Raw genomic sequence first — 13,714 nt, 5'->3', positions numbered from 1 at the left:
CTCAGAACTGTAGTATTCTTTGTCACATTACTGAACCAATGTTCCTTCTGAACAAAAAATGGCACTGAAACAAAGCCTTCGGGGTTTAGCAAAAGGAATTTTGCTTTTTATTATAACTTTCCTTTGAATACAGTGTCATTTGTGCTTCTGATCTCTGACCAGACATCTTTTTTAAAAAACCCCAGAACCTCAAGAGTCCTCATGTAAACCCCTGGCCTACAGTAACTGCAGCTCAATGATGTGATGAAGAAGGCAGGTTGGATAGCATTTTACTTAAAAAATTATTTCCACAGGAAATGATTTGATTTACATTTTTAACGAAATTAGTTCATTTGCCAACTGGTTACAAAGGCTACATTGAATTAAAAGTCTCCACACAGGTACTTCCTTCCTATTGCACTTTTAGAGTAGGTTCAAGTCCATCACAGAAAGGTTCTTGCAGCCGAAGTGGATGGATGAGTTTGTGATCATAAATGCACATAAGATGGCTGTAGCAACTGGATAAAAATCAATCCTGCAAAAGCTGAGATATACTGAAATGGGACCAACGTCTTCAAACCAAGAGCCATTTCCTAGAGTTGTGCCCATGGGAAGCACATGGGAGCCAGGTCCATGGAGGCGGCCGGGCGCTGCAGGCAGGGATCCTGCGCTGGGGCTGTGCGTAGTCCTTGGGGCCGGCTGCCCTCAGTCCCTGGGTGCCGGTGGAGGCAAGTCTCTGTTGGGAGAAGGAGCATAGTCTCTGGAAGCCTGCGGGGGGAGCCGAGGGCCTGGAGGGTAATCCCTGGGGCCAGGAGGGCCGAGGGGGCGGAAGGGAGGGTGCCCACGTGTGTAGCCTCTGGGATCGGGAGGAGGCGGGAGTGGGCCAGGAGGCAAATCTCTCATTCCTAAACGAGGAGTAGGTAAGAAATCTCTTCCAGCCAGAGGTGGCAAGGGAGGACAACCTAGAAGGAAAGGAAATCATGGAGTTAAATGAAATCTTGCTTTAACTTAAACAGAGGAGCTCCTGATTAGTTCCTCAGTTTGTCATTTTCTGGAGCAGCTCTGGATTGGATCACTGTCACATGCAGGACTTCAAAGCCCATGAATTATATTCTAGGGACTTTCGGCTGCTGGTTTGCATTTTAGAATAAACAAGGAAAAATACCTCGGCATGAAGGAGGCTTGAAAAAACCCACCCAATCCACGCCTACTGAGCCAGCTCTGAAGCCCATGAAGCTTGAAGAAGCCGCGTGCTAAGGAAAAGCAGATCTGGGTTCTGCAGTCAGACTCCAAGAAGTGCAGTGTCAGCACAGGGCCCTGCAGCCATACCTTGGGGCCCAGGGAGAGGCCGAGGCCCAAAGTGCCCCCGCAGAGGAGGTGGCGGCGGTCCATAGCGAACGGGTGGCGGCAGCGGAGGCCCCAGCACTGGGGAGCTCATCAGAGGTGTCCCAGGGAAAGGAGAGGGGCCTTTGGCACCAGCGTTACCCTGGGCAAGATGAGGTTACACTTCAGTGAGTTACTGCAGCAGACAAGCACTGACACTGCTGAACAACCTGACTGCTCACCCAGAGCCAAACACGTACAAGGGGCGGGGGAACGAAAGAAAAATAACCCCCAACATACTCCAAACCACATTAACCAGGCAGAAAACAGGGACAGCTACTGCACCATCATCATCCCTTCTCCCAGAACACTGCTGGCACTACTCAGGAGTGAGTGGGTAGTGAGACAAGTTTGTTTAGATGAAGCTGTACTAAAGAAAAGTTCGATCCCTGTTGAGGTGTCCTTTAGTAAAGGACCTGGAACTTTGAATTACACATGGAATTGTACTTAAATACCACAAGGAAGTCAACTACTTAGGATTATTGTTGTAGTCACTCCAAAGTGTTTGCCCACAGTCCTTAACAAGAAGCATCTCCTTTGCAATCCCACAACAGCCAGAGCACAACTGCTCATCATTAGAGAAGCCCTTTGAGACAGAGGGACAAGCCCTTGGTTAGTTCCACAGAGCACTTGTTATTCAGCAGTTCAGAACACCAAGCCTGTTACTCCTCTCCATCAAAGCAGCATCACCATGTCCAGCCTTGAAATACTCACTGCAGCTGGTTCCATGGAAGAAGGTGAATCTGTAGTTACACTGGGGGCTTCAGACTCTTTGGGAGAGGGTTGCTTTTGGGGTTTTTTTGGACAGCAAATAGGGATAGTGACAGGATATAGACAAGACAGAACATGATATAGTTAAAGAAGCAGCAGGAAGTACAGTGAATCATGTATTAGAAAGGCTTCCTGAAGCTTGGGATGTTCTCAACTCACCACTCCATCCATTGCTGTGGAAGGGGAGGAGGTTCTCGGCTCACTGCTGATCAGGGATGCCACAGCAGGCCCGATATCTAAAAAGAGAGCCACAAATAAGTGTCCTACCATGTGTCGGGTAAGGAAGGTGGGTTTAAAATTGCCTTTTTGAAGGGAGAGAGTAATGAGTAAGTTGCAGACTACACAGCTTACCAGGAACAGACATCCTTCCGGGTAGCTCTGGTGGCCGTCGTGGGGCAGGGGGGCCATCCACCATTGTACCTTAAGAGAAACAAGAACCCCAGAGACCCTAAATAACATGGGCCTGAGCTATTTCTATTTAAAAACCCCCACCACCAACCACTCATTTGTGCATTAATAAAGCAGTTAGCAATATCAACACTATTCCTAGAACCAAGATCTGAGCTTAGTGTTCCTGGGCTTGTAGCACAAGAGTTGTCAAAAAAGGGGAGCTTCACTACTTACCAAATTCACCCCTTGCACCTTCCCTTCGAGGAGCAGAGAGGGGCCGGGCAGGGACATCAATCATCTGTGTGGGGGATGGATTTCCTCCACTCACAGGTGATGGGCCAGAAGAGCCATCTCTGCTTAAGGGCCCTGTGCCAAAGAATTAAAACCACTTGATTTGCTTTTCTACAATTTATCACAGCCCTATATTTTTATGATGTACTGACTCCAAGACCAAAGATTTGGGAGAACCAGCAGCATTTACCTCGTCGTGGTGGGATTTGGCGGTCAGGTCTGCCTGGAGTTGGCTTTACAATGACTGGTCTTTGAAGCATGATGATTTTTTGGTTTACTTCTATTAATCTGATTTTGAAAAATAAAGGTCTCTTACTATTATTCAAGTAATACATGTGAGTTGTATCTATTACAATGTAACAAGGCAAACTACATTGTAAAATGTTACAGCTTTCACTAAGAAATGATATTTTAACCATCAAAACAGTTTAACAGTAGTTAAAATTAGTAACTTAAAAATGCACTGCATATTCTGAGCTTCTTCTCCCCCCCAAGCAACTCCCAGCACGTTCAAAGAGCAATGGAGAGGGTCTTTTCTGTACTTACTTCTGTCTCAGGTTGGCTGCTTCTCTTTTCTCTTCAGCCAGAGCTCTCTCGGCCGAGCGGGCAATGAGCTGGGAGGGAAAATTTTGTCAACTGCATTAATGGCACCGATGTGAAATCAAATACAAACTGTTGGCATCAGAAAATGAAGAACATTCTTACCCAGTTGTCATGTGCCTTTTTCTCATGAACAGCAATCTGAGAAGAAAAGAAAAGAAGCTAGTAAGTTTTTATCCAGCTACCAGTATTTCCAATAACTCACCACAGAGCACTGGAATGATGCAGTAGAAGATGACACAATAACCAGCAAGCAACAAGTTTACCTGGTTTTTGTAAGATCTCTCTGTTTTTTGCAATTCTTCTTCCATATCTTGGATCCTTTGCCTGTACAAAAGGAAAAAGAGTGGAAGGAGAGACAGTTGAATGAATTTTCATCAGTAGGTGAAATAGAAGGAAAATTGTAATCTTCAGAAATTCAAGTTACTTGTAAACTTTCACTTCCTCGATGGCCAGCACGGCTTTTTCATCTGCAGCACACAATTTCTGCTCCTTCTCCTGACGCTCATACTCTTCCTGGGTTAGTTTTCTGCATAGAGAAAAACAAAATGCACCATATAATCTAGCATTCTACATCTATTACAACTCAAAATCTAGGTATTCCCCTGCCAATGACAATATCAAAATCTATAATAATGTGTGAGATCATAGAGAGAAAAAGATTTTTTAGAAAGAGAGACAGAAATCCTGTCTCTTGAAACCAACAGACAAAAGCTTTGTGTATAAAACCTTAAAATTACGGACATGGAGTTGACTAGAAAGTTCCATCAGCTTCTGAAGATCTGTCAGAATCTATCAACTGCAGACAGTTCATCCCTTCAGATCCTGTAGTTTTCCTAGCAATTCCACAGATGGAAATCAAGATTTATGGAGGTAAAAACAAGAAAGTCTGCTGGACTGACACTAACCACAGGAAACGAAGAAATGAGTGTGTGGTGAGAAGGGGCAAATTGAGGGCCCAAGTGACAAACACGTTCAATAGTTATTAACCATGTGGGAAGCTTTTTCCAAGTATTCTGCATACCAATTTGCTACACAATCGATTTCCACAGTCTTTTTATAACCTCATGGTTCATTTTATTTTTTTTATTTTTGACATTTTTCTGGACTATTTAAGAGGTCCATAGTGTGTTCCTAACTTACCAGAGCTATCCCACAAAACTGGAACCATTAAACCAGTAGCAAGTTAACTGTTGCTAATAGCCAGTTCAACATAATCCACTTCCTTGGCTAAGAGTCAAAACAATTTTCCAGAAAAAAAAAAAATCAGTAAGTTCTTCATGCTAATCAATAAGTACTAACAGGCAGTGTAATCTGTATGTCTTGGAAGGAACAGAAGTTCTTCACAGAGGTCAAGAGAAGTTTTCCCTGAAGGGTGGGCTACCCTCCCCACCTCTCCATTTTAAGTTTATTACACATGGATCCATGGAAGTTACAAGGTCAGGCAGTTTCACTACAGCCCTAGTTCCAACCTTGTGCTTGTTCCAACCCTGTGCCTCCCCCAACCAACACACTCAAACCTTAGGAATTTCAATTGCTTCTCCATCACAATTTCAGCTTTCCTACAGAATTTAGCTGAGAATGTCCCTGAATCCCATTCTCCAGTTTTCTCCACAAAACTGATATGGTATTACAGACATTTCAATAAGTAAATAAATAAATGAGGAATGAACACAGGCACACAACAGATCCTCACCACTGACAATTTATTCCTGTCAGCTGCCATCACCAACTCAGCCTTCATTTAGCCCTTTGAGAATGCAAGAAGCTCACAAGGCTGAAATACTAAAGTTTCTACATTATGAGAATTAGGCTCACTGAACTGAAGTCAGAGTAACAGAAACAAATCTTAATGGCCCCTATGTTCTCCTTGACACTTCTGGATGATGTAACAGAGCAACCACAGAATCTGCAGACCAAGCAACTCACCTGCCCTCTCCAGAAATTTAAAAGTAGAAAGCAATACTGTGTGTGCACACTGACAGTCTTTTTAGAATCTCTGGAATACTGGCAAAAGTAAAGAGAGGGTACCAGCCTCAGCTGTACTGAAACAGTAGCCATCACTTATTCCAACCACAACTCCCAAGTTCTTTGACCTTTCTGAGAGAAGAGCATTTGGACAGTGCCCACAATACAACAGACAGATTAAGGAAAGGCTTACTTCTGGAGTGCCATCTCCTTCTGCTGGTACAGTTCACCAAGTATCTCTACTTTCTGCTGAAGAGTTTTGCATTCATTTTCCAGTTGAGTTTTGGCTGACTGCAGCGAAGAGGAGTCGTGTTCCAACGTTTTTATCTTCTCTGTTGGAGAAGAAGTTGCAGTAAGAACCATTATGGTCACTTATATGCTGCTCTGTTTCTTTTTAAGCCACCAATAGCACTTCATCCTAAGCAGTTATTTTGCTAAACCTACCTTCCAGCTCGTGTCTTGCTGTTACCTCATCATTCAGTTTGGACTGCAGAAGATTTCTGTCTTCTTCAACTATGGATAACATTGTTTTGACCTGAAAAAAGGAGCAGAGAGTTTATAATCATAGGCATAGCAGTAACGTGACTGCATTTATTAGATACTTGTGCAACATACCCTGGAGACATCCATCATCTGCTTAATCTGAGTCTTCATTTTCTCACTCTCAATATCTAAAAGAGAAAAATATCTTTGTTTTCCCTGTTTTTTAACTGTGAACAAGACCATGGACAACTGTTAAAAGTAACGCTCCCTACACTTTAATTAGGATAGATCTCCTTCCTTACACAGTCAAAAAAAAAAAAAAACCAAAAGAAAAATCAAGAAGTGGGAATTTCCAGGCCACATACACTATAAGTAGAAAAAAGGAAAAAAAAAAAAAAGAAGAAAGAAGGATTTCAAAACCAGATGCAGCAAATACATGTGCAACATCACAAATGACAAACTGCCTGAATAGTTTTGAAAACATCTATTTTGGTCTTTCATATTTAAAAATGTGGTTACCTAAATTAGTTATTTATCTGGAGGCAAGCAGAAAGCTCATTAAAAATTCATATCAAAAATAAACGTAGCAGAACAACAAAGCTGAGACTCTCAGCTTTTGGAATGCTCTTAATTACTAACCTTTATACACAGTCTTTACAACCATGTCATTACACTCATGGTTTACCTTAAAGGTAATCTAAAAGCAATTATTGACCTTGTTGCCAGTTCCTCCCTTCAGTTAGGTATGTTTTGTGTTTGAGGATTCCAGCAGGCAGCCTCTCAACCCACAGGCAGCTCTATATGCATGGATTCCCCTTGTTCCCTCTGTAACATGCCACAAGCACACCACCACATGATCCTCAGGTGGGATCACTGTACCTGGCAACTCTCCATTGGCCAGATCATCTCCTGGGCTCCACTCACACCCTTTGTCATCCTTCTGGACCTCTGAATCCATGTCCAGCTGCTTCAGCTGCATAATGCAGTTGGTTAAAACCTAGTAAAGAAATCAAAGATTCAATTGCTCTGCATTTTGTGAAGTATACCAGAGTGTTTTATGATACCTAACACTGAAAGCAAGCTGGTTGTAGAGAACCTACTTCAATTTCATTTTCTTTGTAGGCAAGTGTCTCTTCTATGTCCTTCTGAGATTTCTGATACAGTTGAATCTGCTCACGGAGCTCAGAATGCCTCTCACTCCAACCTTCAGCTTCTTTTAGCAGCTGTATGAAGCACCAAAGCGAGATGATTACTTGCTTTATTTTTAGTGCATGGTGTAGGTAATTAAAGTCTATTTTACCACCAGCTTTGGTGATAACTGATCACCATGGGTCACAGATAAAGGGTGAACTTCAGTTACAGGCTCATTGCTGCTCCACTGGCAGAACTGGATGCTGGGAATCTTTCTGCAGTTTATTATTAGGTGACTTTACAAATTTGACATTTTCTCAGCTAACATCCCAACATCAAACTGCTCACACACCTCAAAATATGAGGAATTAATTGCAGTCCAGAGGTAATCAAAACACATTCCTTAAAAGCCACATACTTCATATATGAAGAATTAAAAGAGATATTTATAATTATTTGGAAAAGAACTATCCCAAAATTTCAGGGCTAAAAGTCCTCCCCATTATCTTGGCTTCAGAATTGCTTTCTGGCAATTCTTCACCATTACCTCCTTAAGCCCTGACCCCAAGTGGCAATCTCTCCATCATGCCTTGACTACCCCATCAGCACAGACTTTCTGTGACTTTGCTGACAAAAACTGCATCAGGGGAACTGGCAAAGCCTTCGTACCAGAGATGTGGCTCAGCTGCACAAACAGCCTATGCAAGCAGGCACAAAGCATTTAAACTTTATCGTGGTAATAGAAAACGTGGAATTCTGCCATGTTAAGAAAAGAGAGACATGCTGAGGCTACACTCAAAAAACCTAGGAATAAAGGCCGGATATTTTGTTGGAAAGACAAGGTTGCCTGGCCTCAGCATAACTTACCTGCTCCTTGCTCTTTTTCAGTCTAGCATTCTCTTCCTGCACATGATGAAGCTCAGATTTCACCTTTTCTTCACTCAGTTTAGCTTCATTAAGGGCTATCTGCACCTACACACAAAATAAAAAGGAAGAAGACGACAAAGTCAAACTACAGTGGAGCAAGAGCTACACAAAAACTGGTTAAATGGAAAAGAAAAAGGTACATATGCACTAACAACATGCAACCTGCCAAGCCAGCATCTTCTATTCCATAGATACAAATTTTCCTGGTATAAAAATTTTTGACTGTTGAGGGGGTATAAATAATGCTTTACCTCTGAAAGCTCTGCAGAATGCATAGTGATAGCTTCCTGAAGTTTTTCCAAGGATTTCTGGGTTTCAGAGAGCTATATAAGAAAAAGATGAGCAGTGACTTAGTGTTATCCTGACACATACCTCAGCCTGAGTAATTATTTAACCTGTGTCATCTGGAAGCGTAGAAGCATAGTCAAAACACCAACAAACTTCCATTTAAAGCATCCATTAGCTGGCAACAACATAGCACTGCCTTATCAATAAGGTAAGGAATAGAAACATTCAGCACATTCAAATCAACTTTTACCCCCGACTCCGCCTGCCTGTGGCCAGGAAGTTCCCTGTACACCTGTGCAGCCCACAACAAGAGGAACGTGTGCTGCTATCATGAGCAGCAACCTTTGACCAAAACAAGGCCAAAGAGCTTGTTGATACAGAAAAATCAGGGTTTAAAAAGAAGAAGAAAGAGAAAACAAATACCTCTGGACAAGAAAGAGGGGCAGCTTAGAGATCTTCACACTTACTGTAGAACTAAATGCTGCTCTGAGTACAAGAAAATGTCTCTCACCAACCTGAAACTTCCAGCTTATATTGTCAAGAAACTTCCTGTCTCCAGCTAGGAAGTACTGGCCTAGCCCATGACTTGAATACATCTGTTTGTATGTGAAAGCACATAGCCACACAAGTCCATCAAGATCTTACAAAAAAACCCCAAACCCTACAAAATCCCACAAAAAACCCAAACAAAATAAATCAACAGACTAATCCTTTGATCTTGGGATAAACCTAAAATTTCATTTAATCTCGCTTTTTGAGGTGACTCACCTTGTTTGTTCTACCTCTATCTAACCCATCAGGTCACGACCAGCTTTTAGGGCACATCAAGCTAAGGACAATGCAAGACACAAGTGTAATTGTTCTAACCTTGTTCTGTTTCTTCTCATTCTTTTTTCTCTCTGTTTCAAGCATGGTGTGCAGATTTTTCACTTTGTTATCTAGCTGCTGATTTGCTTCTTCCAGTTCTTTGACAGTGTCCTTAAAAAAAAAAAAAAAAGGTGCAAAAGACCAACCTAAAACAAACTATTTTTATTTGTATTTCTGCTTTCAGTACAGAGAGTTAACTTTCTCTTACCTTAAGCCCTACAGTTTCATCTGAGAGAATGTCTTTTTGTTCTTGGGCCACTTTCACGGATTCCTTTGCCTCCTTTATCTAAGCACAGAAACAACCACACAGAACTGAGGAAATTGTCAACATAATATTCAGTATGAACAGAAAATAAAAATATATTAGATGTTGCATTGATTGTGTCATTAAAGCAATAACAGAAAATGAGGAAGCAAAGAACAACTTAGAACAATACCTTTTGATCATATTCTGACAACTTTTCTAAGATTTCAGTTTTTTCTTGCAGAAGGTTTTTAATCTTTTCAGCAAGTTGTTTTTCTGTCACTAGGAAGAAAAAGAAAGCTTACAGTAACTGTACTTCATATGCTGGGGGAAAAAAATCAGTTATCAATACTACCACTTCAAGGAATATTTTCAGCTAATAACTAAAGCATAAATCAAGATACTGGTAATTCCTTGTCTGTCAGCCCTTTCTGCATCTCTAGCTTTCACTTAAAGTTAGGATTGAAAACAAGACAGTAAAGCTGACACAAAGCACAAAGTTCCTGCATCCACTTCACAGAAGCTGCTCCCAGAACCCAGACCAGAGTGAGGTGCTGGCTACACACAGCTGAGATGTGTTCAGGGGAAGAGCCAACAGTGAGGATCTCAGAGCAGTCTCAGAACATTGCTCAGACACTCAGGGAGATGCCACACTTTCCCTAACAACCTTCCCTTTCTGCTCTATTGAAGCTGAATGTTTCGTGGGCAAAAGTAAGAGGATGAAAGCTCTGAAAGATCTGCTGGGAACAGAACAGAGACTGTCAGCTGGGAGACAGCACTGGTAGGTCTTAAGGAACTGCTCTGCTTAGACCTCAAAAGGCCTGTGACCAAGCAGCAGCCTTTAGGCATGCATTTGCTTCTCACCCTCAACAAGCCACCCACCAACCCTTAGGATTCAATGAAAATCTTTTAACATACTTCAATTATTTTATTGTGAATTATTTGAAAACCACCCAACTGCTGTTCTTTTTCAAGTCCTAAGCCACCTTGGTCTGGATCTGACTGCCCCAAGTGCCATTTACCTCACAGCAAATCCTGCAGCACAAGAAGGAGCACTGGTTGTTCCACCTGCATCCCACAGAGTGCAATGGCAACTGCTACTCCTCCTTTCCCTCCCACACAAAGCCTCCTGGGACAGTGCATCCCTGGCCTTTCCCACTTGGGGCAGAGGAGAGACAGCAAGTGGCTGCCAAGGTACAAGATAGCTCTCAGCAATTTAAGGGAAGCAGCAATCCCTGCACTAGCTTGGCCTCCTAATTTTACTACTGTCATTAAGAGAGGATAATAGATTTTTATCCTAGGGACTCCAAATGTAGTCTATGTTTTTAAAGCATTTTTGTCACTGTTAATATTCCCCTATTTTGGATAAAGATTTTAATAATGACATGGCCTGTATCATGCTTGAAGAATATCTATTTATTCTTATCTTTAGTAGTTTCTATACAGCATCAAAGAGAAAAGTATTTGGGTGGTAGAATTAAATCCATGTTCCTCAGTTTTTTAGGGTGGGCTGCTAAGTAATTTCTGCACCACCAATACCAATATTTTTCCTGCACTATAGAAATCACCTTAGAGATCTAAGATGGACTTTTTTCAGCTCATTAATTCTGCATTAACTGTACAGAAGAAAACTGCAGTATAACCACAATGAAACTAGAGAAGAATGAATGGTAAGTAAAATGGTTTGGGAGGGAGGAAGAGGCAAGGAGTGCCTAGGAAGACAATTCTTCCATATTTTCATTTTTTATTCAATTGTGAGTTCCAGCAATCACCCTACTTTGAATTTTTTTTTTTCCATTCAGTACACTTTAATTTTATGAACCTGAAGCTGGAGAAAAACTCTTGTAAAAAGTGATGTGTTGGCCACAGGAATACCTGCATATCTAGATCTACATTTAGAGTGTCTCTTTGCACAGCAGTCAGTTTCAGGCTCCCCTCAATCCAAAAAACAAGAGGAATCAGCTCCTGCTTTCTAAGAGAAAGAGCAAGCAAAAGCAGACACCCTGCTGGTCAGAAAACAAAAACAAACTCTGCCCCATGAACCAGTGGTTCATATTTATGTTGAACGATGTGGAGCTTTTCCTTGCCCTTTATTTCACAGGTGCGAGCCGCATTGTTTCTCCTGATCTAAACATTATCAGAGGCAAAATTTAAACCCTCAGATTCAACTAAGTATCATTTACTGGCCAAGCTTACACTGTAACCTTGGACTGAGCTTCTCCTTGAAAGGGAGTGAAGATGAATACTTGGTCCTCTGAAACAGTATAAATCTTCAAAACTTTTACACCTAAGCATCAACTACACTGAAAAGTAGAGAGCAACTTACCTTGGTATATTCTACTCTTTACCTACAGAAGAGAACAAACAGACAAAAAGACAAACAAAAAGATTAGCCATAAAAAGTGGTAAGTGAAAAATGTTATTAATATTCCCTATGGGGACCACTTACACGCAGGTTAAAGCAGCATATGGAAAACACATCTATCACTGCCAGTGAGTGTTGAGTAACACTACAAACGAGCTTAAGCTGTTTTCTAATAAAAGCTCCCAGGCTAAAGCCCTGTCCGAGAGCCTCAGTAAATGTCTGTTTACTCACTCCCTAAGGGGATACCAGTAACTGCCCACAGCCAATTTGCACAGAAAATGAGGCCATTTTGTATCAAACCACAGCCACAAACTTGCAAACACAAAAAACCCTTGCATCCCAGTTCTGTGCCCTTTAAAGCAGTATGTTCACATGACAGGTGCTCATTTCGAAATTAACACTGAGTAACACAGTAAAAGAAGAATTTCAGAAGCTTTTTTACGCTGCTCTATTAACACCATTTGGCATTTGAAACTGACCCAGCATATTCAATACCAAAACTAGGAAAGGAGAAACAGTATCAATATTGTTATAGATAACAAAGTTTCAATTTATTTTTGTCAGGCAAATATAAAGTATTCCACAAACTTCCAGAACATATCGTGACTAAACTGGATAGCTGTAAAAGCAATCTGCCTATCTGATTCTCATGTCTCAGATCCCAAGGAGAAGCACTGCCATAGTTGAGAGCTGGTGATAAGACTTTTTGTTGCACAGAAAATTATCCATGTAGGAATGAAGACAAATGGAAGAGGCTCTCCAATGAGAATTAATATCATGGTTTTAGGTTTCTAAGTGCAGTACCTGCAAGCAGTTAGACAACATGAAGTGGGGAGGATTAACTGCTTGTTTTGGATATAGCCAGCAACAGGCTCAAACACATGAAAGGTTTCTCATATCAAAGATATGCTGACCCTTTCCCCAGCCTTCTTTATTTACATGATACTCCTCTATTTTGCTTTCAAAAAATCCCTCTTACTAAGCAATCTTCAATTAACAGCTTACAGAAAATGCTTCTTAGCACTGCAAGTTACTTTAGCTACTCAGCCCAGCATTTAGTTCCCACTAACGCTCTAAACAGAAAAACACAAAAGACTACATATTGCTTTGACACCACTAACGCTGAAACAGTTTAACCATACAAAGGACCAGACAATTAGTGAAACATCAGCAGGCTTGCAAGCATCAAGTATACTCACTGAAAGGCAGGTTCTCCAGAAAAATAAAGCAAGTGAAACAATTCCCACTAAGGCAGTTATAATAACAGGCTCCCATGGAAGTCCATGGAAATCAGGCCCAGGACGCATTTCCTCAGGCAGCGTGGCGACCAACTGCAAACCGACAGCAGTGACAGCTATGAGTATGTTTCCATTAAACAGAGAGGTAAAACAAGCATTCTGACAGGTGCCTTTATTCCTCTCATAAAGCCAGCGAACCATCTAGAGGTTTCTTGCAGTTTTTCTGCAAACTGAAAACCAAAAATGAAGAAAACCACAGAGCAGCCGGTGCTCTCATTTCGATGCAAAACTCCCGAGTACCAGGAGGACACCTGACAGTGGCAGTCTGCTGGCAAAGAACAGCCACAGCAAAATGAGCTGATGCACACAATTTGCATTACATAGCACTGGTAGTTATTTGACCTGTCTCCAAATAAAGCTACAAGGATGAAAAACTATAGGGAAGAAAACCCAAACAGTTTTACATCTGATGCCTGTACCAATCCAGTGAAAATGGCTCAGATCTTCTCCCAGCTGTTGCCCCGGTCAGAGGGTCATATGCCATGAGTCTCCTCCTCTACATGGAGGCCAGAGAGCACCTGGGGAAGGTGCGAATGCCTGGTACATGATAGTGACATGACATGGCTCTCAGGGAACAAACTGTGCGAGCCACACGGGTGCCGCAGCCTTCTCCCTTCCTTTCCTCCTGTTTACCCTCTCTCCCTACCTTCTCCACAGCCGGCAGAGGGGACGGGAAGGAGGGCGCACACCTGCCCCTGCAGAGCCCGGCCGAGGGGCGAGCTCTCCCCC

The 13,714-nt window shown here is 42.0% G+C and overlaps 1 protein-coding gene across 1 annotated transcript in view; it reads right to left on the bottom strand.

The window, feature by feature from the left end:
• Positions 1-77: 77 nt before the first annotated feature.
• The window catches only part of MIA3 (MIA family member 3, ER export factor), a 27,645-nt gene continuing 14,008 nt past the window's right edge, over positions 78-13,714 (bottom strand). Inside the window, exons 5-26 of the mRNA XM_017729603.1 lie at positions 12,887-13,126; positions 11,649-11,670; positions 9,516-9,604; positions 9,287-9,364; positions 9,079-9,189; positions 8,175-8,246; positions 7,864-7,968; positions 6,966-7,088; positions 6,745-6,862; positions 5,998-6,053; positions 5,827-5,917; positions 5,576-5,714; positions 3,842-3,943; positions 3,681-3,741; positions 3,520-3,555; positions 3,361-3,428; positions 3,005-3,102; positions 2,758-2,889; positions 2,485-2,553; positions 2,293-2,369; positions 1,309-1,465; positions 78-941 (exon numbers count right to left, since the gene is read on the bottom strand). Of these exons, the coding sequence (XP_017585092.1) occupies positions 685-941; positions 1,309-1,465; positions 2,293-2,369; positions 2,485-2,553; positions 2,758-2,889; positions 3,005-3,102; positions 3,361-3,428; positions 3,520-3,555; positions 3,681-3,741; positions 3,842-3,943; positions 5,576-5,714; positions 5,827-5,917; positions 5,998-6,053; positions 6,745-6,862; positions 6,966-7,088; positions 7,864-7,968; positions 8,175-8,246; positions 9,079-9,189; positions 9,287-9,364; positions 9,516-9,604; positions 11,649-11,670; positions 12,887-13,126 (2,301 nt within the window). The 3' untranslated portion in view covers positions 78-684. The remainder of the gene's footprint in view (positions 942-1,308; positions 1,466-2,292; positions 2,370-2,484; positions 2,554-2,757; positions 2,890-3,004; positions 3,103-3,360; positions 3,429-3,519; positions 3,556-3,680; positions 3,742-3,841; positions 3,944-5,575; positions 5,715-5,826; positions 5,918-5,997; positions 6,054-6,744; positions 6,863-6,965; positions 7,089-7,863; positions 7,969-8,174; positions 8,247-9,078; positions 9,190-9,286; positions 9,365-9,515; positions 9,605-11,648; positions 11,671-12,886; positions 13,127-13,714) is intronic.

This window comes from Corvus brachyrhynchos, unplaced genomic scaffold (assembly GCF_000691975.1).
Source record: "Corvus brachyrhynchos isolate BGI_N302 unplaced genomic scaffold, ASM69197v1 scaffold101, whole genome shotgun sequence".
NCBI classification, from domain to species: domain Eukaryota; kingdom Metazoa; phylum Chordata; class Aves; order Passeriformes; family Corvidae; genus Corvus; species Corvus brachyrhynchos.
This window is presented reverse-complemented; position numbering and strand designations above follow the sequence as displayed.